The sequence below is a fragment of the Ramularia collo-cygni genome (assembly GCF_900074925.1).
Source record: "Ramularia collo-cygni strain URUG2 genome assembly, contig: RCC_scaffold15, whole genome shotgun sequence".
Classification (NCBI taxonomy): Eukaryota; Fungi; Ascomycota; class Dothideomycetes; order Mycosphaerellales; family Mycosphaerellaceae; genus Ramularia; species Ramularia collo-cygni.
The window spans coordinates 74324-101270 of NW_019716269.1; the positions used below are offsets into that span (position 1 = coordinate 74324).

General features: G+C 52.0%; 10 protein-coding genes; 4 read left to right on the plus strand and 6 right to left on the minus strand.

The window, feature by feature from the left end:
- Nucleotides 1-633: 633 nt before the first annotated feature.
- RCC_08673 (uncharacterized protein) lies at nucleotides 634-1698 on the minus strand (the record flags this gene model as incomplete). The annotated part of the gene is made up of 1 exon (XM_023773921.1): nucleotides 634-1698. The coding sequence occupies one exon, from the start codon at nucleotides 1696-1698 to the stop codon at nucleotides 634-636; it is 1065 nt and encodes a 354-aa protein (XP_023629689.1).
- A 694-nt stretch (nucleotides 1699-2392) lies between these two features.
- Nucleotides 2393-3181, minus strand: RCC_08674 (uncharacterized protein; the record flags this gene model as incomplete). The annotated part of the gene is made up of 1 exon (XM_023773922.1): nucleotides 2393-3181. The coding sequence occupies one exon, from the start codon at nucleotides 3179-3181 to the stop codon at nucleotides 2393-2395; it is 789 nt and encodes a 262-aa protein (XP_023629690.1).
- A 764-nt stretch (nucleotides 3182-3945) lies between these two features.
- Nucleotides 3946-5334, minus strand: RCC_08675 (uncharacterized protein; the record flags this gene model as incomplete). The annotated part of the gene is made up of 1 exon (XM_023773923.1): nucleotides 3946-5334. The coding sequence occupies one exon, from the start codon at nucleotides 5332-5334 to the stop codon at nucleotides 3946-3948; it is 1389 nt and encodes a 462-aa protein (XP_023629691.1).
- Nucleotides 5335-6729: 1395 nt separating this feature from the next.
- On the plus strand, nucleotides 6730-7212 carry RCC_08676 (uncharacterized protein; the record flags this gene model as incomplete). Of its 2 annotated transcripts, none has more annotated exons than XM_023773924.1 (2): nucleotides 6730-6977; nucleotides 7197-7212. In XM_023773924.1, 2 exons carry the CDS (start codon nucleotides 6730-6732, stop codon nucleotides 7210-7212), a joined length of 264 nt encoding a protein of 87 aa, XP_023629692.1. The 2 variants fall into 2 exon arrangements, with proteins under 2 accessions (XP_023629692.1, XP_023629693.1); XM_023773925.1 differs by lacking the exon at nucleotides 7197-7212 and adding an exon at nucleotides 7115-7121.
- A 1006-nt stretch (nucleotides 7213-8218) lies between these two features.
- Nucleotides 8219-9848, plus strand: RCC_08678 (uncharacterized protein; the record flags this gene model as incomplete). XM_023773926.1 has 2 exons in its annotated part: nucleotides 8219-9223; nucleotides 9321-9848. 2 exons carry the CDS (start codon nucleotides 8219-8221, stop codon nucleotides 9846-9848), a joined length of 1533 nt encoding a protein of 510 aa, XP_023629694.1.
- A 425-nt stretch (nucleotides 9849-10273) lies between these two features.
- On the minus strand, nucleotides 10274-11581 carry RCC_08679 (related to Fe-containing alcohol dehydrogenase; the record flags this gene model as incomplete). XM_023773927.1 has 2 exons in its annotated part: nucleotides 10274-11149; nucleotides 11222-11581. 2 exons carry the CDS (start codon nucleotides 11579-11581, stop codon nucleotides 10274-10276), a joined length of 1236 nt encoding a protein of 411 aa, XP_023629695.1.
- Nucleotides 11582-15549: 3968 nt separating this feature from the next.
- Nucleotides 15550-16767, plus strand: RCC_08680 (uncharacterized protein; the record flags this gene model as incomplete). The annotated part of the gene is made up of 1 exon (XM_023773928.1): nucleotides 15550-16767. The coding sequence occupies one exon, from the start codon at nucleotides 15550-15552 to the stop codon at nucleotides 16765-16767; it is 1218 nt and encodes a 405-aa protein (XP_023629696.1).
- Nucleotides 16768-18163: 1396 nt separating this feature from the next.
- Nucleotides 18164-19753, minus strand: RCC_08681 (uncharacterized protein; the record flags this gene model as incomplete). Its single annotated transcript, XM_023773929.1, has 1 exon — nucleotides 18164-19753. One exon carries the CDS (start codon nucleotides 19751-19753, stop codon nucleotides 18164-18166), a length of 1590 nt encoding a protein of 529 aa, XP_023629697.1.
- A 576-nt stretch (nucleotides 19754-20329) lies between these two features.
- On the plus strand, nucleotides 20330-22403 carry RCC_08682 (uncharacterized protein; the record flags this gene model as incomplete). XM_023773930.1 has 5 exons in its annotated part: nucleotides 20330-20508; nucleotides 20573-21355; nucleotides 21440-21649; nucleotides 21752-21801; nucleotides 21856-22403. The coding sequence occupies 5 exons, from the start codon at nucleotides 20330-20332 to the stop codon at nucleotides 22401-22403; spliced, it is 1770 nt and encodes a 589-aa protein (XP_023629698.1).
- Nucleotides 22404-24621: 2218 nt separating this feature from the next.
- On the minus strand, nucleotides 24622-26639 carry RCC_08683 (related to MFS drug efflux pump; the record flags this gene model as incomplete). XM_023773931.1 has 5 exons in its annotated part: nucleotides 24622-24747; nucleotides 24802-24891; nucleotides 24945-26047; nucleotides 26109-26406; nucleotides 26460-26639. The coding sequence occupies 5 exons, from the start codon at nucleotides 26637-26639 to the stop codon at nucleotides 24622-24624; spliced, it is 1797 nt and encodes a 598-aa protein (XP_023629699.1).
- Between the last annotated feature and the right edge of the window lie 308 nt (nucleotides 26640-26947).

Here is a 26947-nt window from a genome sequence, read left to right on the forward strand (position 1 = left end):
AATGGGATGGTCTTCATGAGCTTCAAAAACAGAGTCTTTGTCGAGAGAGCAGTCTTCAGATCAGACTCTAGAAAGAAGAGATGTATGAAATGAGCAATACGAGGAAAAGATGGCGCCGGCGAAGCTATAATGAGAAATGGAAAGCATGCATGCATGATATGATGTTGGCGAAGATGTCTTTGATGATTAGGCCGAGCGAGATACCTTTTTGCATTCGGGAGGGCGCTATTTGGGGAGTATTCACGATAGATGAGAGCGTTGCTTAGTGGAGTTGCTGGAAGATTTGTAGAATCAGACTTCTCACAGAGAAAATATGAAAGTTCTTTTCCAGGCTAGTGTTGAACCTTTCCAAGAGAGCTCCCGAACTGAGATTCGACTGATGATTGAGGATGCGATATAGACCAGCCAGAGGTGTGCGACTACGAGACACGGAACCGATGGATGAGGAAAGAGCAAGAACCGTGATTCAATTGACCTTTTTCCGAAGCTCTTCACAAATCACCTCAAAGATCAAGTATTTACACCATCAAGAAACTCCTCATATGACGCTACTTTGCATGCAAATTTCCCAAAACGCTTCCCAAAGCAAAAACAAGAATAAACTCCACAGGGGGTATCTCAAAACCATCATCATCATCGCAAAAAGAACAACAGAATCAAAGTCCAAAGCCCCACCACGCCAGGCGAAAGACTCGCAGTACCACCAGCCGTAGTCGCGGAATTAACATGACTAACAGCAGGCAGCGTCGAGAAAGACGAAGCAGCAGCAGCAGCAGCAGCAGTAGATCCAGAAGCAGAAGCAGAAGACGAACTCCCACCACCACCACCACCACTCAAAACACCACCATCCGTCTCCTCCATCCCCAACGCAACCCTCAACCTCCCATCCTGAATAACACAAGCCTCCTGCACCTTCTTACACTCCAACGCCGTAGCATTCGCATCATTATACACCGCCTGCAAAAATTCCACAACCTTGGTACTCTTCACCGTCGGCGGGCCTTGCGAATACTTTGGATTGCCATTACTCCAATGACTCAGAACGATCGTTCCGGGAGCTTGGGGAACATTTTTGGTGATGGATTTGGAGTAATTGGCATCCAGACCAAAATGTACGATATCTGGTAACCAAGTGAAACTCCACTCGTGGAAATTCTGCTCGAAAGATAAGGAAGAAGACGTGCTGGAGGTGTCGTTTCCCCAGGTCTCGGATTGGTAAGTTTCAGCTGAAGGGTTGGTGTTTTCGTAGTAGATTTGTGGTTTGACACTGTAGAGTAATGTAGGGCCTCGGGCACTCACGTATTCGATATCCACCTCGGAAGTATCATTGTGGTAGTTATAGAAGGCTGTGACAGTTCCCGGGACGTCACCGACGAGAATTCGTGCGCGATACGAGCCGTGTAGAAAAGCGGCGGAGCGGGTGAAGATGGATGCTGAGGGGACGATGAGGCCGTCTGGGGAGGGAGAGACGGTCAATTCCAGACCTGAAGATGTGAGTTGGATTTGGGAGGGTTCGAAGTCGCGAATGTATGCTGCGTCGGTGCGGTTGACGGTATATGAGGATCGGACGAAGATGTCGTCGAGGTCTTTCCAGGTTGCTTTGGTGAAGTCGACGAGGAGGAGGGAGGTGAAGGTTGTGTGTGTTGGTTCGTCGGCGTCTATGAAGCCACAATCGCAGTCGGACACTTTTTTGGCCATGGCGTGATGCTGATGCTGATGCCGACGATGATGATGATGGTGGGGAATAATTACTCGACAACAACAAAGATTAACTTGGGAACCGCCGCCTCAAAGAAAGTTTTGCAAGACTCAGGGGAGGCTTGATCATTAAAAAGAGGTGGAACGAGATGCATGTATGCATGCATGGTCAATACGAAAAGGGCATGCAGACGAAAGCACGCCACGAAACGCCCAACTCGGACTGTGCATGGGGTCTGCGAACGGACACGCCGTCTACACGTGGTGGTGGAAGTCTAGATCCCGTTTGATATTTCCGCCTCTTATGATTGGCGAAAAACTTGAGGCGTGGAGCATTCCCAAAGCAGTAATTCCGGGCATCTTGGCTGCATGGTCTGGAACTTTGGGATGGCCGCCACGATTCTTGTTTTGAATTGGGAACGACAGTCTCGCTAAAGTGGTCTCGATGTGGGGGACGCCTCAAACGCCATGCTTATTATTATGTATACTTCGGATGGCTAGACCGGTTGATTGACCGACCGAGACAATCTTTCCTTCTCAGTTAGTTTCGGAGAATCGGCCCCGAATCTGTTTCGAAGTCTTGTCTGATGAGTGTCGCTCCCGTGCAGGCTGTATACGTCCTCTGAGACTATACTTTTCATCCCAACTCACCCACCGCCACCACCACCACCACCACCTTCCCCCTCCATCACCCCTACTCCCCAATCCTCTCCCAACAAACATTCCTATAAGAAACAAACCCATCCCTACAACTCATATAATCCTCCGTAGCACCGCCCCTAAAAGTAGCAAATTCCATCCTCCTCACCAATCCCCTCTCCCCCTCCGCACAACAAGTCATCCACCTCACAGCCCTCTCAACAATCACTTCCCCCTGGATCAGCACCCTCAACGACCCATCCTCTTCACTCCCACAATTCCCCTTGACCTCCATTTTCACATCGTACCACACTCCCCTCTCCAAACTGCTCCCCTCAGGAGGAAACCTCCCCCAACAATCCCCATACTTCCCTCCACTTCCCGTCTGCCCGGCCCAATAAACATAGACCWGAAAAAACACCTCGCCCGTCCTGCGATGCGTATGCCACACCATCCTACAACTCGCTCCGGTTCCATCACATCCACTCCCCGCCGCAGCGCTTCCCTCCCCGAAGAATACCCCGGGCCCAAATTTCCCTCCCGTGCACCATTCGAAATCCTCATCAAATTTCACTTTAAAGGATATGGAATACTCCGGACCGGGAGGGACGTTGTATTTGGCAATCATGCCGCCGGAAGCGGAGAGAGCGTTCTTCAGGAGCGTGATGCGGMATTCGTTGGACGGGGTGATGTGGGCTCGAGAGGGGTTCCAGCCGGATGTGAAGTTGCCGAAGTCGCGTAGGGCGAGGGAGGAGGTGTAGGGGCCTGGAGGGTGCGGAAAGGTGAGGGTGCGAGTGGGGAAGAGGCGGGCTGGGACTGGGGGAGGCGCAGGTTTAGGGGCCATGTTTTAGATGTTCTTGATCTTATTTCCTGCAAGGTTCCTTCTACTTGCTGCAGATTTGGATGAATGGCTTGGTCTCTTGATGTTAAAATGTCTCAAATAGCGTGGTATTTCGATGTTAGGATGTCGTGAAGTAAATGAAAAGTCGACTGTCACGACTGGGGAGGCTTGGGTGCGCTTTTGGTCTGGATCAGTCTAGGTTGACCTGGACCGGATTGCACTGGATTTCGACGAGGTGTTTGCGTCTACGTGTCCAAGATCTGAGATGAAGGAAGTTCAGGCGATGGAAAGCCGATGGAACTCGCTTCCAGCTTGCTCCGTGTCCCATGTCCGTATGAGGTGAGTCGTCGTACAGCATTCAGCCACGCCGGAGTGCCCCTCAGTTGATTCTGAGTCGTGTGAACGAACCTCTCTCTGCTGCATCGTTCCGCCACACGTTGAATGGCCTTCAAGTTGGTAAAAAGAAGATCGACCAGACGAGCAACAGGCAAGCAAGTCAGGTGGATTAGATCATAAGTCTGTGATATTCATTCAACATCGTCAAGGCTGCGCACTGCAGCAAGTGTTTATATACCCGGGCCATCGTTCTCTTTTGGCACCTCAAAGGCTCAACCCGAGCAGGAGAACAGCAAACCGTGCGCTCTGCATTGGTATGTATGACTGTCTCTTTTTCTTCTCGTCCCGCTTCAACGCCTACRCTATGCAGCAAAGCAATATGCTCGATCCCGCCTCATTCACCAGCATCACGTCCAACATCACGTCCAGCATCAAAATCTTGAGTTGGGATCGTACTGCTTCGGCTTGGGGATTTCCAGACCCGCCAACACCATATTGACCTTGYGCAGTCGCAAGAGCAGGGTGCGCTCTACCTCTTCGGCCGCCCTCTTCGCGTCTGCATGCGCCGCGGCTCTTGCCTCTTTCCGCGGTGCGATCAGCACGCCCTTGACCAGGTCGATTCGTGCGTCGAGCGTCCTGTTCTGAATCATCCGCAACACTTCTCGCTCCATCGTTTCGGAGGAGGTGGATCGTGGAGGAAATGTGGCGGCAAGCGAGGAGATGGTGACTTCGGAAAAGGAGGAAAAGTAGGCGGTGATGCTGTGTTCGCGGATGAGGTTGAAGAGAGCATCGACGTGGGACATGCCACGGGAGGAGACGGTGGCACCGAGGAAGATGTCCATCGACCAGTCCGAGTAGTAGTGCTGGAGGAGTTCAATGCAGGCCTGGTACTTTGCAGTCGTGTACAAACCAATGGCTTTGCGCATGTGCGGTTCCTGCTCGAGGAATTGACGAAAGGGACCGCCGAGGACGTTGTCGACGAGTTCCTGACGGGACATGGTGGCCAGGGCGCAGAGACCTCCATAGATGGCGACATCGTTGGCGGAGGCGAGGATGCGTTCGAAATCGTTGCCAAAGACGGGCCCGAGATTGTGGTATTCAAAGGGCGTGGCCATCAAGGAGAGGGCGGCGATGCGATATTCCYCCCTTCCAAGGTGCCCAATGCCCGTGGTGACGCAGGCAATGGGAGTCAGCTTCGCTTGCTCCTCGTCCTTGACGCCGGTGGAGCGCAGACGGGCGCCGTTCAACTGCGCCGTGCTGAAGTGCATGGCGCCGTCGGAGCCGAGAATCTGTTGGGCATGGACGGCCTGCACGAAGGCCGTGTAGACGATGCCAACGTGCATGCTGCTGATGTGGGTCGGGGTGTGGCAGTAATCGCGCATGCGTCCAAAGGCCTCCATCGCCGCGTAGTATCCCGCGCGCTGGGTGGAGCTGGGAGTGGCCGGGTCGGGCACGGGACCACCGGTGATGAGGTGATGGTTGGCGAGATCCTCCTGGCCCATGCGAATGCTCTCACGGATCAGATTGTTCTTGTATCCCTTCAGCTCGCTCTCCATCTTGCTCAACTGTCGCATGTTGTCTTCGTGCTGTTGCGCCGCCCATTTCGTGTCGACGGTAAAACCGCCCACCTCGCACAAGGTGTTGTAGAGTTGCACGTCCTTGCCGCGCTTGGCCGTGCTGATGGCGAGCTCCATGGCCGATGCACCCAACGCCGGGCACACCCTCGCAATGTGCAGCAGTCGGAGGGGGAGGAGTTGGCCATCGTAGTGGGATGTCCATGCATCCAGCTCGAAGCTGGGAGGCGGGAGGTTCCTCGCCATCATGGGCTTGATGTGAGGGTGGAGGTGGTGAGGTGAGATGGGGCAGGAGAGGCGGAAAGATTGGCGATCTGGTTGAGTGATTGAGGCAGCTGTTTGTAGATGGAGCTACTGTACCTTGGTGGAGGCGGCGGCGATGTGGGGAAGCCCGGCCGGCGATCGGAGCGGAGCCGACTCCGATCTTCTACATTGAGGTGCCCTGAGGTAGGAGGTATATCCGGAGGACGATTGGCCATGCCACAGCGAGAACATCAACTATGCTCGTGACCGCTGCGACGTTGACAGCCGTCAGCCCGTCGATCGTGGGAGGCTTTTGTACGCAAGAACCAAAGATAGTGACATCACTCATCCTGTCCTGGGCAGCGTGTGGGTTCATGTCAAGCAACGCCTGGGCAGCACACCACGAGTGAGGTCGTTCTGGGAGACTTTCATCACATCTCATCGGCAATTTGCAATGAGTCTCCTGGGATCAGCTCATGGGCGCAGGCTGGCTGAAGGAGTCTCTACCCATTCGCAGCTTCCACTTGGTGGTCGGCACCACAGGAGATCCGGTCATGTGCGGAGATGAGAGTAGTAGAAGATGGCGAATCTATGCCACAAAAGAACACGACTTCAAGACTCAACCACGGTCACACTTCACCATCGACAAAGCTATTGCTTGATTTGCTACTCCAACATCACTCACCTCGAAACGCGGTATTCAGTCGTAGAAGCCGCCAGCAGATCTGCTTGTATTGCGCCGCCAGCAGATGTCCAACACTGCGGACTCAGTCCTACAAAAACGCCATTTCTGGGAGTAAATGCGGAACGCATGAAGATACAGCGTATCCACAAGGCCGTCGGTACCACAACTGGCAACGACGACGACGACATCCCAGCCCACGACCTCTGGGGAGTATATCGCGAGGTTCCCAACCGTCCGAAGCATAGAGTACGGGAAGCGACAGAGTGAGGAAGATGCAGATTGACGCCGGTGGACAAAGTGTCTTAGTACTCAAGAAGAAATCTTGTATCCTCGACCAGCATCTCCGAGGAGGCACTCACCCAGCAGCGAATCTCCCATCCGGCTGGAGGTAAGTCGTCACTGCGGTCAAAGATTCCTGGATCCGCAGAGGTCATGGCTTTGAAGTCGCATCATCGTTTTCTTCTCGTGCGGAGGGCACTAAAGTCTTTTGATTACAGCGGACAGGAGAGGGCGGCAACCTTCGATTTCACCGGCCATGGTCAGTGTCAAAGCAACGCGGTGACCAACACAGCTGTAGGAATTGGCAAGAGAAAGCCATCGACGGGTTAGTCGTTTGGAAGAGATTCACGAGAGAATAAGTTGAAGCTGTCGAGGGACGATAACGGTAACTGGTCCGGTTTCGAAGTCGATGATGTCTTTGTTAATTATTGAAAATGTTCGAACTGTTAACAGCGAGCAGAGCAAGAGAATACACACAGAAGAAGAAAGTGGAGATCTCCATGTGCCGAAAACAACCCCCTGAATCGACTCAATCTCAGAACGGCCGTGCACAATCATCCCTCGCCCAAGAAAATTCATCCGTCTCTCAGCTTTCCACCTCTACACTTCTTCCAATTTATCAGCAACGCGACCTAGGAGTCCACAACGCCGTTCAACCTCGATCCTTCCACCGTCTAGTAATGTAAGTCTAAATGCCAATCTTCGAAAAACTCGCACGAACGACCTTCGTCGTTTTACCTACATGATGTTACCCTTTTCAAAAAATGTTTTAATTAGACTCCGATAAATGTCCTTCTGGACGGCTGAGGAGATTTCTAGACTCTGATTTTTGGTAACCTTTGAATTGCTGCGCTTCGATAAATTGGATAACTTATTGAATGAATGCTGATGGGATTTGTAGGTGTTGTTCCTTGTGAGCGGAATGTGCTCTGGATTTCTATACGTTGCGTGAGCTGGTATAGCTAGCTGGCTGCACGTCGCTACGAGTAATTTAGGTATGTTCAAAGTCGGAGTAGAGTCAGAGAAATGTCGGCGAGATTCGATATTGATTGCCTGCGATACTATTTGCTGCCGGCTTTGCGAAGAAGCCATTGGGCCTTGTTACTCAAGTCGATAGTGTTGGCATGAAGGAAAAGACATCATGCGAATGACGCGATCGATCTCTAGTCGGCACGCTGGTCCATGGCTTTCAGATGTCATGACCACGTTCGATGTCTGTCATTCTGCGATTTAGTATGATGACCAGGATTCCATACCTACCTCTAATAAGTGTTGCACAGTTCGGGCGGGTATGCGCTGCCAAAATGACCGCCTTCTTTTATGTGACGGTCTGGAATGTCAAGTTGATCGATATTCACAAACTTTCATGTCGTGGCTGTTACTTTGCTAGATTGACAGGACCACGTGTTTTCTCGTGGCAAATCTACATTCCGCTGATCTCCTCAACTTCACGCCTTTGTACCATTCTCATCGCTCTGCCAGTGTTGCGATATTGAATTGAGACATGACATGCTCGGTACGAACTTAGGCGAGACGACGTAAGTGGGCGCGGCATGCCCCGCCGAGCCCTTGTCATCGCGGTTCCTTCGCGCAATGCGTTCCTTCGTCCCCATCAGCTTGCACTTCACCACCAGACATTCACTTGGCTGACAAAACTGCTCGGATCCTCCATACTGAACCCCGGAAAAATCATCGAGAAATGGCGACTTCCCATGACCATCAACATCTCATCTGTACGACCGAACGGCGGCTGAATAACCGAGCACTCCACCGGCCGAGCCCACTAATGACGGATAGTGTCCCGCGAGGCTGAAATGGCACCCGTTCGTTCATCAAGACCTTGCATTTCGCCGTGGGCGCGCGGCGACTTGTCCTGTTGCATCCTCCTCGGCGGGCGCAGGCCCAGCAGTCAAATCTCCCGCGATGCAGACCCCTCCGGACAGCGACCAGGAAACCTGGATCTACGAAATCCTCGACGACGACGACGATCCTGTCGCGGATGAGAACACCGACCCGAGGGCCGTAGCGCGGTCGGCGCGCCACTTTTATCCTGCCAAACGTACGGCAACGCTGGCCACAACCGCCACTTCCAACCACGGTCGCGCTTGGGCACACAAGCAAAAGCGTGCTCAGAGGAACTTGCACACACCACCATACGACAGTCATGATGTCTCTCCGCTTGCGACTTATAAGCCTACCACGGCCTCCACTCGTCTTCGCACCGAAGTCATCACCATGCTCCATCGTACTCAGCGGAACGGAACCTGGTTTGATCTGCTTCCTGCTCGGATTGGGCATAATGAGTCCGTGGATTGTGCGGCCAAAGCGATTGTGAAGGCCGTCGAACTTGCCGAGCGAAAGACTCCCATCACTCAGGACAGTTGCTTGGGAAGTTATGCGCGTGCCATTACCTCCTTGCAGGCGGGAATGGCGGCGTCTGTCTCGGGAGATGACAWGCTGTTGACCGTCTCATTACTGGTGACATTTGAGAGGATCTTTGCCTATACTTCTGTCCCGTTGAAATCCCACATGGCTGGGGTCGTCGCGCTGCTCATGGCGCAGTCGAAGATTACCCAAAGCAATTCACCCAGCGAGCTGACGCGAGCTGTAGTGTACACCTTTTGGCCTGTAGCTTTTATCGGACCGTGTGTGGAAGGGACCGCATCTCCATTTGAGAGTTCAAGATGGCTCAAAGCAGAACCTGTGGTCATGACTCGGGACAAGCTACGAACACCGTCGCAGGTGGTAGGGAGGTTGAGGAAGCTGAGCATGGAGCTGTTCATACGCCTGCCAAGACTGATTAAGATGGTCAAGTCCATCCTGGCAGACCCTCAACCCGAAGAGATTGATTCCGCCATTGCCCTAGCCAAGGAACTCCTCACGATCGAGGATGTCGAAGCAGAGAATGCGTTGCTGCATAATGTCACGGTATGAAAGAATGATTGCTGAAGTCGAGATAGAATTGACATGCATCTGGTGCCCTTGCCTGAACTTTAACCTTACTGACAGGTATTCTTTTGTGTAGATCAAAAAGACAGCAGAGCCTTCCATCGGGGAGATTACTCCCTACGCTATGGCCTTCGCCACGATTGCTGAATTTGAAGCCGGTGGCCACTACTGGTCCACCCACATTCTTCTCTATCGCATCTGCTGGAGATTACTCGGCCTGTTCCCAGCAATGTACAAAGCTCAGGATCTCTGGATCAAGACCAAACTCGAATCACGCATCTCTCGCATGGCATCCAACGTGCTCATGGCCTCGAACTGGGGAGTGCACAAAGGCGAAGCAGGAGAGAGCTGTCTTGTCATGTGTCTGGTTGCTGTATGGGGCGTGTTGAACGATTTCGATGTCTTCGCTGCTCGAAATCTGAGTCCGGTCAAAGCTCGCATGCTTCTGAAAGCTTGTGGTGAGATTATCATGCAGCCTAAGGGACCGGATAAGTGGGCGGAAGTCGGCGCGAGGCTGGAGACGGCTTCGGATATGTTCGCGGGAGGCACGGTCAAAGGCGTGCTGGCATTTACTTTCAACAAGAAGGAGCCTGTTGGAGATTGAGATGTTGTGCCAGGATCGATAATATTCTTGATACCAGCCTTTTACGTGGACCTTGTACGTCGTTCGTCGAGTGCTGCGAGCAGGAGAATCACTCAGCCACGGCAGAACCCCCAAAGTGGAAGGATTTCAAACGCCAACGCGGGACATTCGACTGCGTTGATTTCAGCCACATATCGCGTCGGGAGAGCTGATCGCTGCAAACCCTACTCCATCAACGATGAACCATCTTGGAGCTCTCGACCACAGGATCGACCCAAACCCGGATATGCCGCGATGGCCGCAATACGTAAGTCGCAGGCTCGCATGTGGTGCTCGATGCAATCGAGGTGACAATATGCAAAGTGCTGCGCTTGCTAGAACACTTTGCGAGTCACCAATATGTAGAGTAGAACTCACCAACAGAAAGTAGCCCCCGGGCCATCATCTCATCCTTGCACCATCTTGAGAATCTCCATGACATCCTCTTTCGACTTGAGCGGTCTCGGATTCGTCGCAGACCATCGATCACGCAACGAGTTCTCCGCCAACAAATCGAGCTTGTCCTCACCGATACCCACCGCCTTCAAACTCCTCGGCATGCCCAGCTCTGCGATGAACACATCCAGCAACTGACTGAGATCTGCGTCCTGCAGTCCCCTTGCATCGAAAAGCCGAGCAACATCTTCATCCGCCCACAACACATCCCTCACCTTCCGCTGCCGCTCAGCATTCACGCCCACATTATAAGCACACACAGCCGGTAAAAGAATACAACTCGTCTCCCCATGTCCCACCCCGAGAGGACCAAGCTGGTGACCAATTCCATGTGAAGCGCCCATGGGAACACCATGCTGAAAGACGACCTTCATCGCCTCAATGACTCCCATCTGGCATTTCATTCGCGCATCAACATCCTGTCCATTGGCTTTACATTTCAACAATCCCGGTACCAGAAGTTTTAAGCCCGCCGCAGCATCAGCGTCACTCTCCGGGGTACTTGAAAGTGAACACATGCCTTCTACACAATGATCGACTGCTCGAACGCCGGATTGTAGCCAGACGTTCTCGGGGGTTGTGGTTGTTAATAGTGGGTCTAGAATCACCAGTGCGGGACCTCGGGTTGGATGACCAAAACCATGTTTTTGATGGGTTCTATCGTTCGTTCCGCCGCCTAGGAAGGAATATTCGCCGCCTGAGAGGGAAGTTGGGATACTGATGATTGGGAGCTCAGGTTTCTTGATATCGTTGCGTTGTTGACTCCAGTCGTCTCCCGCGTGTAGACGATCTAGATCTTCAAAAGTGTAGGCTTCGTTGGCCAATGCCTGAGGAGGATATCAGTCAGCCTTTACCGCATCCCATAGAACATGCAGTGGTGAAATCTTCCACTCACTCACCAAAGCGATAATCTTTGCACCATCAGTCAAAGACCCCGCTCCAAGCGTAACCAAGATATCAGCATCCAAACTCTTCGCCTCCTTCGTTATCTCCAGAATCTCCGACCAGAGGGTATGCGGTCTCATCCCAATTCTCGTGCCCACCACTTTCATTCCCAAAGCTTTCTGCAATTGGATTACATGATTAGTGTTTCTTGCCAGAGACCCCGAAGCAATGATATACACCCGGGAGGCTTGGAACGTCTCATCGATATGTTTCGCGCAAGCGGTTGTAAAGGGTAATCCATAGGAGATGTATGCATAGCCATCTTTGAACGCTGGACGGTATATTTCTTCAACGAAATCTATGGGGGAAGTCATTGTGGTTGTTGATGTCACTATCATTGATGCGAGGTCTAAAAGAGACTCTCACATCCGTAGAGAGTAGAAGTACCCCGCCCCAAGAAGGCGAGGCGATCGGTTACTAGAAGGCGATTAGTAGGTCGCTAAAGTACGGCAGTGTATTTCTGTGCTACCGGCATTTCATTTGCCTGAGCTCGACTCGGTTACTGCTGGTGCCGGATGATTGTGGTGGTGGTTGGTTGAACTAAGAGGCAACGCCGAAATTGTGATGATTAATCAGGACACTTGCATCGCCGTGCGATTTGTGATGAGAAATGGATTGAGATAGGACTTGAGAAAGTTTGTGGGAGATTGTATGGATTGTTTCGTGATAATTCGTACTGCAACGAGTGCATTTTATTACGTGGCAAACGTTCGAAAGACGTTCTATGCACGTCGATGCGCTTCGCAACGGCCGAACCAGAGGAATTCTGGATGTCACATGTGAGATCGACATGGTTCCACATCACGTGTATGTAGGCTGTAGCGAGTGGCAGGTGCAACGGCGTAGAGTTGAAATTGGTGTAATAATTTCTGCGAGCTGTTTGCTTGACTGTTGATGTTGTCAACGTTTTGATGTTGTCAAATGTTTCTGAACGCCTCGCACTAAGGAGAAATTTGTTTGCTGAAACGCAACGTCGAGTAATTTGCGTGCTTTCTCGTCATTGCGCAGTGGACGTGTATTGCCTTGTCTGAGCGATACGAATCTCGGTGATGCACAGGCGGCGAAGGACTGCCGGGTAAAGGGAATTCGAATAGGGATGGATATCCTACTCGACAGCTTTGTCGCGCAAAGGACAAGCCATCCGTGGAGAAGCATGCGTGAGAATGGGAAGCAAGCGGAGGCAGATGTGGGCGGATCTTTATATGTAGGTGTAGGCGCTGATGATTTGGGATTCGATCAACGTGCGTTGTTGTGACAGAGATCGGACTGAACGGTGGCAGGTCGGGAATGACAGTCGCCTTGGGAGGAAGGTTCAGCAGAAATGCCGTTGTGCTCTGAATCCAGCCCGTTGATCTGTCTCTTCTTACCTCGTCCTTCCGTCTGGACGATGGGAATCACCCTGGTCGCGACCGATTGACATGGAAGCTTCACATTGCTGAGGAGRAGGTGCAGAGGATGGATGACCGTTTTTGTTCCAGAAAGGTCTTGTTTTCCTATGACAATTGAAGCAGACGAGAACAGTCGCGGCTCAAACCCACTCGTATGTCGCTCAAGCAAGTAAAAGAGAAACAGATGCCCATCAAGAAATCTTAAAGAATTGGGGGGCCTTCAGGAATTGAACCTGAGACTTCAAAGCCATATTCCACCTCGATACTTCAACGAACGACCAGTGGCGAGGCCTCTCCGCCATGTTAGCACTACACCAAAGCACCTAGATTGTGATTTTTCTGATTATGAAATGGAAGGAAAGCATGGCCATGCATGATATCCCTTCCATAGTTCGTGGTACCGTCAGAGCGGATGTCCCGAGAGAAGGAGCAAAGCTGTTGACGAGAAAGGCCAAGACGGAGGACTGGTGGCTGTTGAAAGTTGCCAAACAGCTGTCTTCAATGTTATTGGTATCTCCCATTGAATCGCACGTCGTTTTGACAATCCTCGTGTTGCAGCGCTCTTCCTCGTCTCTTATAATGCTCTTTCGACCTCGGCCTGGTGATTGTCCTCTCACAGCCGCTGAGTAGAGGGAGCGTCGCGAGACCTCTTTGGGTACATGTGATAGAGGGCCGCACCTTGTCTTGTCGGTGTTGTTCGCCGGTTGATAGATGGTAGGAGGTAGAAAGGAAGGTCGAGTAGGGCGTTGGGCCTTACGAGTCAATCATTCATGGCAACAGTTTTCTCTCGTGCTCTCTCTTGTGGCTTGGTGCGGGTGCGCGTGTGACAACCATCATCATAAACTAGGTAGTATATCTGGTAAGTGTCATGCTCGTCAAAGGTGTGCGGAAGGAACACTTCTCCCCCATCGGGCCGAAAGTGCCGAGCATTCCGCGACGACATGGCCAGGTTGACGAGCCCCACGACACACCTACACCACAACGACATCGACGACGATGAACTGACGTCGACTTGATGCTGTCCAAGTTTTGATTGCACAGAGCGAGCATGGAATTATGCCATACCATCTTCCCTCGCACTGTGGGAATCACGGTTGCTAGCAACCCGCCCTCTAACCACCATGCCTGGAAATGTGGCACGCCACGTCCGTGGCCTCAAACGCAGGAGTAGTCAAATGCAGGAGAAGACATGCAAACACAAGCAGCAAAGATGTACCGCAAGACGTTAATATGCCTCGTGCTGCGAGGTCCTCGTTGGCCTCACTGGCGGAGACAGTTCAACTCTATCAAGATGAGAAAGACGCTCATTCCATACAAGTCAGCAGCGTGGCCAAACTGACACGTTCATGGATTCCATGTGTGGTTTGAGACGCTGGCGGGGAGCAGTCGGCATAACAGCATGCCCGTGTTGAAAGCCAGCGAAGAATCGCATATGGTCTGCTATTCCGAGCAGTTGTTTGCCCGTATGCTGCTGGCCAATGCGAAGACCGGGATTTGATTGGAACAGACTGCAACGTACCAACTGCTGGCAGGACCGAGACACCGAGAAGACTGCGGCGCCATGTGAGTGCATAGAGGGAAGATACGGGAATCTGGACTCTCAACGACAACGGCATGGGCTGTTCTCGCCACAGTCCCTGTTTCAGCTATAGTTGTCGCTGTGCAAGGCAGGCGAACAATCCGGTACCAAGCGAGCACCATCTAGACCAAGTGTCAAAGTGGTCTTTGAACTCATCAAGGCAGCTCCGTCAGTGCCTGACCCACTCAGGAGACGTTGCTTGTTGAAACAAGCCTGCATGCTCCGAGTATCCCTACACCGCAGAACTATTTCGGACTGTACAGCACAATACGATCAAGTGATGCACACTCAAGCTTTGCTCATCGCTCTTCAAGTCCGTAGCGAAAGGCAGGAAGACGTGTGCCGAAGTGTTTGTGCCGCTCAGGGCGCTACACTTGCCTCCATAGAGAGCATGACAGTACACAGCTCATCAATCACAGGACTCTCTGCAGCGCACGCTGGATTGCTAGATGCTGGAGATTGGTGTAGAAACCGCCAAGCAGTTGAGCACAGCCTTGGCACGCCGTTGCAAGCTGAGAGAAACGACGAGTTGGTCAATTTATGGCCATCGACATTACGAGACTCGGCCGGCGTCTCAACAAGGTCTCTGACCATGACCCCTAATCAATGATTTTCAACATGTTGCATGTCGATCGCCTGCAAAACAGCATTTTGAATTCGCATCATCGCAAAATGTTCACCGTGGCAGAGCGGCCTCAGGTGCGGCGAAAAGTTGGGGTAGTTTGATGCAAGTTGGTACGGCCGTTGACGAGTAACAAATTCGGTACGCAATTCCTGGTACGCGCTAAAATCGGTTGACAAGCGATATGAACTTGATCGTTGTACAACAGTTCATAACAGCTACAACAGTCGCAAACTGCCAAAGGACGCGTCTTGGGAGAAGGGGCAGGAGTATATTACTTATAGCAGACTCCAGTCGTTGCCAGTTGAACCTTCTCTCATCAGAGTTCAATAAAGTCGATTCAGCCATCGAAGACATTGCACGATCGACCTGGTGTCGACAAGAAGTTCCTCATTTACCTTTTGCCACGCTCGTTTCTAGCCCAACTTCCGACACAACTACTTCCAGCAGTCAATTCCACTACGATTAGCTTTCGGCAGATCCAGACCACGCGAGACAGCGAACAACGCTCCAACCTTGAGGGCTTAGGATCGACGTCGACGCATTCTCAAAACCACCATGGGTGCCATGATGAGAAGAATCCCGCAGGTCGGGGAGAACAATTTTCCCCTTCCTTGGATCCCCCAGACATCATCGAGTCCGTTTGGAGACATCAGATCACAAACGGCAGTTGACAGAATGATCCCGACAGCCATGCCATTAGGTAATTCAGGAGGCACCCCGCTGCTTGACTCAACTTCTCCACGGCCAACAGCAATCACCACCAACCCAGGTCCACCTGTCGTCTCGGGAGCAACCAGCGCAGAGATAAGCTCCGATCATGGACCTTCCACCACTACCCTCGCACTTGCAGTCACTGTCCCGATCGGTGTTGMCGTCGTTCTAGGGATCATAGCCATAGTTGTGCTCAACAAGTGGCGCAGCCCCACCAGAAGTCGCACCAATAGCAACGCCAGCTCAAAACCGATCTGGAGGGAGAAGCTCGGCCTACTTCGTAGTAGCAACAGCAGCACAGCCAGTAGTAGAAGCAGCAGCAGTAGTTCCTTCATCAGTGGCCCCATCAGCACAGCGTTGCACAATCATCCATACTACGAAAGTCAGCCTCGACCTTTCAGCGGGGAGCAAGAGCAGCAACCTGTGGAAGAGAGCCCGCCGCAGACTTTGGCAACCACGCCCGGCGTTGTCATCTTCGAAACGCCTCCACCACCATACATTCAAGAACCTGCTCCAGAACTACCCAATCTACCCGCGGGACTGGCACGACTGAGCTATCAGCTCCCGCCATCTCGACGAGCTGCCCGACCAGCATCCGAGCTTCGCATTTCTGTACAAATGGCCAACGCTCTCCGCATCTCCGCTCGCTCCATCGGCTTCCCACGAAACCTACTCCCAGTCAGCGAGAATGCCCCATCTCACCCCCCTCTTCCCGAAGACCTCGGACGCTGGAGCTACCCCCATAATCATCCTTACCATCAACAACAACAACGTCCGCAGAGCGTCCCAGCACTCCCACCATCACCCGACACGGAAGAGCTCCGCCACTCTACTCTTGCTCGATTTCCCGTGCCCCCCGCCATCCCAACCTCGACCGAGTTCCGCCCATACACACCAACGACACAAAGTCTCACCGTGCCCCAAATGCAAAAGTTGCAACAATACCGCAACACTTCTCCCGATATTGCAACTCCCGCTTCCCCGGAATCCCCCATCTGGGGCCATGCATTCTCCGACTACCAATCAATCCGACCTTCTCATTCCGTCCGCAGTTTCACCAGCACTCTCTACTCGGACACGGCTTCCGTACATAGCGCACGTGCGACTATGGGCATGAGCGCGAGACCCACACCTATCATGACCCAAGGACAAGGATTCTTTGGGGACGCGCAGAGGTGTGCTAGTTCTGCGCGCTAAATGTGGAGGAGCAGGGACTCCTCTCGCATAYGATTTTTGAAGGACAAATCACTGAGTGATTCCTTTTTGGAGCACTTTTGAGAGCTGGACTTTTGAAGCAGCAACGAATACGACGAATTTCCTTTGTCTTTTAACGGATGGGTGGTGAGATGTATATGTAGTACGAATATCAAACAGGAGGTGAGACGGAGATTAAGTGGTGGAGGGAGTTGAGATGGCGGCTTTGATGTCGCTGCTAACTCTTTCTCTGGGAAGCATTCACGACAGATTTTTTAATTGATGTATATTATATCATTGTATCGTTCCAGATCTCCCTTACTCACCTTGTCTTTCTTTTCTCCAAAGTAATAGTGTTTATGCAATCACTCATCCTTGGAAATGCTCTCTCTACGCAGTACAACGCTTGCGACTGTCGAGAATACGTCAAGGGCTATGGCGATGATATTGCGCGGTTGCGGACGCAGCCTAGAGCGAGTTTTTCTGGGTTTCATCATCGCTATTTCTGATTCGAAGAAATGCATCGCCCACAATGATCAATCATGTCTCGAGTAGACTTTCGTTCAACATTACACTCAGAGCTGTCGATATGAGGATCATTCATCAGGAAAATGCATCCTCAGTTATGTCCATAATATCCCGAGGCCCCGCTCTCTACAGGTTCGATGATTTGAAGCCTGTTAGAATCCCTGCTACTAGCAGAGTGGCCGTTAATCAATCGAGAGAGCAGTTCAGTGCGCTGCTCTTTTTGAAGATTTTCTCATATCGATAGCTCTGATTACACTTCTAGCAAAGCTGCTCATGAAGACTTCGCCAGGATTAAGAGGGTCACTTTTATTAGCATCCTTTCGCCTGTTCGATGGTGCTCGATACATCTGGGAATGGGGAAGCGAAGTCCTGAGGTCTCAGTAAATGTATGCCGATCCGTGGACATCGATTCATTGGTGATGTGGTCATTCGGTATTTCCATGGGTGAGAGACTGCCGATTAGAGATCGTTTGTTGGCAGAGAGAGATGGCTGCCAGACGAATGAGCAGAGACGCATTTAATTGACTCTTGACAGGGTGCTTGTATGGTGAGGGCGTCGCGACCGAGGCATGGAGGAGTGATGGTGATTGATCGACTTTGCGAATAGAGAGATCAGTTCGAGGAGCAGAGCTGTCGATATAAGGATTTTTCATCGAGACAAGACACTTCCAGTCGTCTTCGTGACGTCTTTAGGCCTTGCACTCCGCAGAGATTGACGGTTCTAGAGCTGCTAGAACCTTTATCACTAGCAGAGTGCCCTGTTATTCTAACGGAGAGGGGGGCAGTTCAGGGCGCGGATTTTTTGGATGATTCTCTCATACGAATTGTTCACAAGAATCACCTCCAAAGCTACATTCTGACAATATGGACCTCACTTATTTCCCGTCTTCTGCACCGGCCAGTTGACATAGTCCACATTCATACACATTATTTCACCCTCTGGTATCCTCCACTCGGCCGGCAAACAGGCCAGAAGCTCCAGACTGTAAGCATTACATCCGTATCCGTTGTAGAGGGAGTCCCACGTGTCTGCTGTTGAGAATCCCGCTGTCTTGTAGAGATTGTTGCAGCGGTACATCAAGTTACGATGCGTGTCCAGTTTCCATTTCTCGCATGATCCCATCTCCCTCTTTCCAACAGCCTCAATCTGAGCTTCGAGACTTGACTTGTAGTGGGGATTGTAGCTTTCTCCGGCTTCTCCGAGCAAAGCGTCGTCTGGTATGATGGTATTGTCGGCCATCAGCGTGTCGAAAAGTGTTTGGTAGTTGGCTACAATGCAAGCTCGAAGAATCTGTGGAAGCATGCGTGGTGACAACTCTGCCAGCTTAGCGTATGTTGATCGTGCAGCGACATTCGGATACCAAATGAGATATGGGGTATCGCAGAACAGCGAGGAAGGTGCCTTTGAGAGACTGTTGTTCATGATGAATCGTGCGACGACGGCCTCTCTGATCCCGTAGCCGGACTCATGCGGAACGTGGTCTTGCTTCGACCACCAGACTGCAAACATGGTGTTGTGATAGATGCCGCGTACGCAGCTGTGGAGCTCTCCCGGGACCATAAACGGTCTTCGGAGCCGCGCGTAGCGGTCCAAGTCACCATGATAGGCGGCCATGCAAATCAGGAGGTCCTTATCGACAGTGGGTAGATCGACGGGGAGTGGACTCGTGAGTAGCTCAAGAAGGAGCTCGCCATGTGCGACATCGTGGCGGGCAGTATAGCATGGGTACTCGGAGTCTGAGACATCTATGTTCATATCTTCGGTGATGTTGAATGGGTTCGTGTCATAGCCGGGACCGCCGGAAAGGTCCAAAATCTCCTCCCCATCGTCGAAATCTATCGGGATACTTGCCTCACGGTATCGCTGCTTGACTTCGAGTGAAGCTCGTACAGCTGTGTCGCCGTTCATGTGGCCCTCTTGGGGGTCATTGGTGTTGATCGACCGGTCATAGTCATCCATGATGCTGTACCTCTTCCGCTTTGACATGATGTCCTCGAAGATGGCGAAGTTTCCGGACTCGCGAGCTTCTTCGGCGATGTGAACGTCCGGGAGGAGGTCGAGCTCTTGATACAGCTTGTRGTACCCTGCCACGGCACAAGCCCGTCCGACTTGGTACTTCATCGACGGATATTTGTGCGCCACTTGGCGATATGTTTCCTCGGAAGCCACATCTGGATGCCAGATGCAGTACGGGTATTCGTCGCTCGAGCGCATCACTGGGATGCGGTCGCTCATGATGTCTCGAGCGTTCAGGGCTCGTGTGAAATCACTGCTGACTCCTCTGAGATGGTGGGCGTATCCATCGTGGTGGCGGATTCCTCGAATGACGCACAGCCGGGTGAGAGGTAGGCCGAGTGCCTCTGGGACAGCGTTTCCTTGGATGGCAGCGGTACACTCCAGCGCGCAATACTTCTTGCGGTCGAGGCTGCTTGACACTTGCGGTGACTGTTCTAGGGCCATGTTTCGCGTGATATTAGATGGCGCTTCGACAGTCCAAGGAGGATGAATTGATGATGGAGAGAGAAATAGGAGTCAAATTGGGAAGACGACAAGGCCAAGCTAGTCAATCTCGCGCTCTACTCCCCTGGCAGACTATCTTGCTTCGAGTACCAAATCGCAAACGTGATATTGTGATGGATCCTACGTACACAACTGTGAACATCAAATGATTGCCATAAGCAACGCCTACCTGGACTGGATTCGAACCAACAGGTACCGAATCTTGCTACTGTTACACTACATACGGGGGAGAATGCTCGATTTCATTTCCCCCTATTCGTCAAAGCAAGATGATACGGTAGGCCCGCAGACCAGAGATACCATCTGCTTGAGTCGAGGCGAATGATTGAAAGAAGAGGATAGTATCATAGGAAAGGTGAGGGGGGAGTGGTGTCCACCTGCAGGGAAGGACAATAATAATCAGGGAGCAGCGATGACGGCGAAGGTCATGCTTCCGGAGCTCTGCCGCAATCCTCTCTCCACCCACGCGTCCAAACGCGTCCACCAGACATGCAAATGGAAGCATCAACAATCGACATGCTCGACACTTCCCCACAGCAGCAGCCTTTGGCGGGTGGCAGAAAGACGACTCTCCCCTTCCGACCAAAGTCGGTCCAGGAGCCAGAAGTTGAGCTGCCTGAGAATGTGGCAGAAGATGCACGGTACGAACAAGTCGCCGCAGAAGCTGCTCTGGCGCGCGCAAGCACGCATTACTTGTAAGTCGAGGGTGGACGGACGTTCCTTGCCTACTTCCCATACTCGATCTTGACTCCTTTTCAGCGGTCTTTGGGTCCCGCACTACATTTTCAAGGTCGGCGCCGAGAAGACGGAGTTTCTAGTCCTCCTGACCAGTCTGCGTCTGAGTTGTCCTTCCTTTGAGAAGCGCATCAGCAACTCGGTTGCCGAGTGTGATGGCCTTACGGGAGGCCGTGTTGTCGAACTCGAACATCTCCCCACGTCCCTTTTCACCATCTTCGTCACATGGCTTCACACCGGTCTCCTGGTTCCGCTGGGCCCTTCAACCAGCTCAGCATCCAACGACGACCTGGAGCGCCTCGTCGATGGTACAGAAGCCGGTGATACTGCTGCAGACTTTGTACCGGACGCAGAACTGGCCCGGCTGGTCACCTTTGCCGCGGCCGAAGACATCCCAGCGCTGAAGGTCACCGCTCTCGCCGTGTTGCACTCGCAGAATTGTCAACTCAGTCGCACCACAACAAGAGGAGCGATCGCGCATCTGTACTCTAGTCTCACTGCCGGAGCCGCCATCCAATCATACCTTGCAGATGAAGCCTCCGTCTTCTTGCACGCCGTTCATATAWCTCCAAGGCTCTGGGAATTCCCTGATGACTATGTTTATCRGGCTTTGAAGGTGGTTTTCAAGGAGAGAGACCTCGGGACGTTGCCCGTAGATCGAATGTCCGAAGATGCATGGAGCAGCCGCTCGGTTCTCTTCTATCTCCAAGACTACAGCGAAGAGGTGACGGAGTCACTGGCCGACGCCATTGACAAGGCAACGATCATGCTCATGCCCAGCTCGGAGATCCATGACGACTACCGGTCGTACGTGACCGTGGTCGTTGGATTCGAACGCTTACGTTTTCGTGTCCACAAAGGCTTGATCCAGAAATATTCCGACTATTGCAGGGGCGCCCTGCGGAGCGGATTCCTGGAAGCCGCGAGCAACGAACTCGACCTCAGAGGGGAGACTGTCTGCGACTTTGCGCTCTTCCTCGATTTTCTGTACGMGAAGGAGGTCTATCTGCCATTGCCTGCAGACCACAGAGAATACGAGGATTACTCAAACAATCTCAAGAGTGACCTGCAAGCGTGGAAGGAGAAGAGTGCATCCGAGAGGTAAGCTGATGGTCGACATTTCCTTGTTAGAACGCTGCGTACCGCCCCGTTGTATAGCCATCATTATGCTTCTGACATGCTGACCGTGTGCGCATCAAACAGACTCGTCCAAGCAGTTGACCAAGTCTCCCAACCAAAGAGTTCCACAGGAGGTGACTATCGCACGACACTCTCCCAATGGCTAAGGCCTTTACTGACAAGCACAGTGTTCGAATCCACCTACGACACCATTTGCCGCACTCAACACATGCTCGTAGACCTCTTCGTCTTCTCCGACCGGCGAGGAATCACACAGCTTCGCAACACCATCATCAACATGCTGGCGGAAAAGCGCGAAACAGGATGGCCATGGCTTTCGGCTTCCCATGAGCTCGTTAACAAAGCCTTCTCCAATCTCCCACCCGACTCTGCACTCTGTCGATTTCTCGTCGACGAGGCAGCCTGGTGTTGGACCACTGTATTCCAAAAGGCCATCACCTTAGAGAGCGACGACTTCGATCGCTTTCCCGATGAGTTCTGCGCCAAGGTCATGAAGCGATGGATGCAGAATGGTAGAGGAGCGAAAGTCGAGTCTCGAAGAAAGTCCAAGTCCAAACCCCCTCCATGGCGGGAAGACATCTGCAAAGGGTATCATGACCATGCCGATGAGGGTGAGAAGACGGCTTGTCGAGAGGTAGCCATGAAGCAATGGACGAAAACCATGGCTGCAAAGACCGGCATGGAACCTGTTGCGAGGACGAACCTGGCAGCTTGAAGCCTCTGTCGTATCAACTGTATATATATTACGAAATGCATGTGTTGAGGTCCAAGGGCCGCCGAAATTGAAGATTGCCGCCTCCCCCTCTTTGTGGTGAATCGTCCACAACGCTCATGAACCGGGAGCTATCAGCATAAAAAGCAGCAACCTTGTGGAGAGTCGAATACCAATGATTAAATGTCATCGAATGATGTCTTCGCAGAGAATAGGGGCGGGGTTTTGTCTTTTCAATGCGTGAGCAATCTTGGTTGAAGCTATCTCAGGTCGCTTCCGAGGCGAAGTCGCACTTTGCACTGAAGCAAACGGGGTACACCGTGTACCACAACGGAGTTTTCCTGGGCGGAGAAGAACTGATCGACTCCATTGGAATCAAGAAGGAACCGCACGAGAGCGACGAGGAGAGATGATGAATCGGAAGTTTTCAAACAGCCTGAGGGTTTCGCGACTGTCAACCAAGGCCCTGAGGGAATCAAGGCCACTGTGGCCGAACGCGACGAGTACCGTAACAGTCGCAAGCAGGGCGTGCTTGCTGCCGCTGGTCAGGCTGCAGACAATCCAGCGCCACTACAAGCATCTAAAGCTATTGCGGTAATGATCATACAGCACAGAATGTGCCGCGGACTAGTAGAGTTATATGTCATGACTCTTGTGTAAGGGCCGCCGAAATTGATGTGAAGGTTACCGCCTCTCCTAGTAGTGAATCGACGACAACGCTAACGAACATATAGCTCTAAGCATAAAAAGAAGTAGACTTACGAAGAGAGTCAAATACGTATAATTGAAATATCTAATCATCGAACAAAGTCTTTCTTCAAAATCATCCTGTCGTTATTGGGGAAAAATATAGGATTTTTTTGCCTGTTGCCTACCTGTGTGTACCTGAACTTCTAACGTATCTGTGGGAAAACTACGTCGAGCTTAGCGACGCTACCCACGTCTTCCTCCTCGGAACTAACATAGGTTATGGAGCTATTACGGGCTTCGTTAAGGCGAACGAAGAACGCGCTTAGCGTATGATTACAAAGGCCATCTCGTTTATGATCTCGTTTGTAGAGGATGTTTCCCCTTTGTACCACAAATCTCAGACGGACGAATGTTTGTCAAACTGGTACTACTCCTCCTCACTAGTCTTCATTACTTAAGATCACGCGTACTTTAATACCAAGATTGCTGCGAAGTCAAATGATCGCTTCGGAGCCATTACCAGAACCGATGCTAGCCCATTAGCGACATGCTCCTTAAGGCTAAGGAGATGGTCTTCAAGAGTTTGCTCGAGGCAACGGAAGACTGGAGAGCTAAGGTACCGAGCGAGGACGACATGGATACATGCTAATCGGTTAGTCGCCTCTCTCAGCCGGCAAGTTCGTACGTTCGCAGTAGAAGGCGAGCGGTACCTCCGCTCCTGCAAAAGTCTGAGGTCTTGGCATGGATTCTGAAGCTAATTGATGGTGTTGTAACTTCATTTTCTCAACAACTACATACTGTCCTTGTATCTACTACCGTAGGGTGGTTCACTGTGCATTGAGCTTCTGGCTAATCTTTTTAGCTAGTTGATTGAACACCTGTGGCTTACACAGTTGTTGAAGTCCTCATTCTCAGTCCAAACAAAGTGAATCTCTAACTCAGCTGTTTCTTGAACAACTTGACCAGTACCTGTAACAGAGAGCCTGAAGTCCTTTAGCATCTTCTTCTCATCCTTATGAAGGTGTTCAATAGGCTGGAGGTCTGGGGAGTTAGCTGGTGTGTTCAGAAAGGAGGTAGGTAGGGCGGCAACCTTCACTTTCACTGGCCACATTGAGTGTGGGGGGGGACGCTTATCTGTGGGGCACCAACTACGTGTGGGGAGTGTGGGGAAGGTGATCAGCTGCTGTGATTCGGGGTCCTCGGGGTCCTCGCTTTGTCGCAAGGTATCCATGTACTTGCATATCCTAGGCATGTTCGAACGGCAGCGGAGGGTGGAAGTCCAGCAAGATGCCGTTGCATGTTGAATGCTCGCCTACACCATGCAAAGCAAGTCCATGAGACAGATCTGCGACATTACATTCCGCCATGAACAAGACCAATTTGGATTTCAGAAAGACGTGGTATGCTGTGTTGAGAATTCTGTATTTTTTGGATTCGTTATTGAGTCTGTACAAGCAGGTAGGCATACCCCGTAGGGTCACCTGCGCCTCTGTCGTTGATTCTCTCTTCGGCCGTCAATGCGAAATGCGATTTACATATGCTTGCGGATGTCTCCCATGAAGAACGAGCACACGATGCATACACCTCCAAATCCGATGCTGATCCAGTATGGCCACCTGTACGCCTGTTCGAAACCCATCTGGGTGTACTTGATTATCTGCGCAGTAGTCAGCATTTGTTAAAGGGAGAAGATTTTTGCGGGTGGACTTACAATGTCGTAAGCTGTGGCCTTGCTGGAGTCGAGAATGAAGCCTCCGGTTTGGATGGCATCTTCTAATTGCTTATACTCGGCTTGTGCGGCCTGCAAGTGTGTTAGTCGAGTGCACCTAGAAATGCGAGAGATTGCAAGCTTACGTAGGTGAAAAGCTTCGTGAGTTCAGAAGTAACTTGCTCAACGCTGATAATGTTGACAGACAAGGGTCCCTGCAGAAGGGCCTCGGTAGCGAGTGGCTTGAGGTACTCGCCCTTGAGCTTGTGGTAAAAGACGTTGTAGTAGACGGTGAATCCAATGGCACCTCCGATGTATCGAATGGCGAGCGTGATGGCAGTGACGGTTCCAATGAATTCGGTGGGGCAGACAATCTGCGCAATAATCGAACATGGAATGATGACTGCGCCGGTGAAGATCGAGGCAAGAGTGATGATTGGGTACACCAACGGCGTGATGTTGTCGAGTCTGGCCGCAGACATGGCACCGACAAATCCAGTCATGCCCATTGTGAGGAAGATCATGAGACCCTTGGTGCGACCCTTGGTTACACCAATCAAGACCAGACCCATGAGAGCGCCGAAGATGATACCAAATCCAATTGGCAGTGTGCGGATACCGATGCCAATGGGTTCATTGCCGTACATGTTGTAAACCTGAGTGGGCCAGAAGAGGAGAATGACGAAAAAGTTGCCTCCACTGAAGAAGGTGATGAGGAGGACCACAATCATTGACTGCTTGTCCTTTTTGAACATGCCCTTGGGGCACATGGGGAACTTGGCGAATTTGAACTCCCAGATGAAGAAGCAGATGATGAGGACGATACCGAGGATGAAGGGAACCAAGACGTGGGCGCTGCCCCAGGTGTACTGCGAAGCTCCCCACTGAAGGCCCATCATGAAGCAGGTGATACCGAAGATGCTGAAGAATCCACCGACGTAATCAATCTCCTTGAGGACATCCTTGACTGGTCGCTTCGCGTTGTATCGGGCTGCGGGGTCCTTATAGAGGAAGACGACGAGGAGAAGACCGATGAAGTWCCACACTCCGACCAAGATTCCGACATATCGCCAGTTGGAGGCCTTTGCGATGAGCTGTGCCCATAGAGGGGACGGGCAGAAGGGGAGGATGGTGAAGACAACGCCTCCGACGTAAGTGCTACGCTTGCGAACGGGCACGAGCTCAGAAGTTCCAGAGAGAGCGATGAGCTCGTTCAAGCCGGCACCGAAACCAGAAATGACCTGTCCGGCTGTAGGATATTGTTAGCGCTGTCTGTGTGTCATGATTACAGCCGTGCAAGAAATGCATACCAATAGCGATGTTAATGTCATGTGCTGTTGAAACGACGATTGGTCCGATGATCAGAGCGACTTGGCCGACAGCTGCGACCCACTTGCGACCAAACAAATCCGACATTGCTCCGACGAAGGGGCACAGGGCGGCGTTGGGAATCAGGTATCCAAYGACCAGCCAGATCCATCGTCCTCCAGCACCGCCGATTTCGCCGTAAATGTCAGGAAGAACGCTGCCAAAGAGAAAGAGGGGAATTTGTGATCCGACCCAGAGGAAAGACATGGCGGTGAGGGAGCAGAGAAGCTGGAAATCCATCTGTCTCGTTTGTCAGTWCCGAGGCCGTTGATTGATGAAATCGTCCCACATACATGCTGGTGAACATAAGGGTTGTCGTCCCCATCACCCAAGTGTCCGTGAGACTGCATCCCCAGAACACTGTCGTGGGTCAACTCGGGGCGGAGAGCATTGTCAAAGTGCTCGCCACTGCTGTTGCTCTCCGCATTGTAGCGACCCTGTGCCTTCTCGGCCGTTGCGAAATCCTGCTCCATGGTGGAAAAAGGCGTTGTCAGTCAGTGGTGAGGTAGGAACAACGAACAAGCTCCCAAACCGTGGGCACGAGCGCGGCCATTCATCTCATATAATGCTCGCCGTTTGCGGCAGATTTGCCTCGGTGGTTCGGGCGTTCCCCAGAATTTCCCAGCGGATCGCCTCCACTCCACAGACTCCATTCCGGTGGCGTTGGTACCAAGCTAAATCTCCACGAGAGCCAACTCTAAATCATACGCCTGCCTCGGCGATCTCACTGCGCGAACTGGCCAATAGTCTTTCCTCATCATCACCTGACGCTCCATGTCTG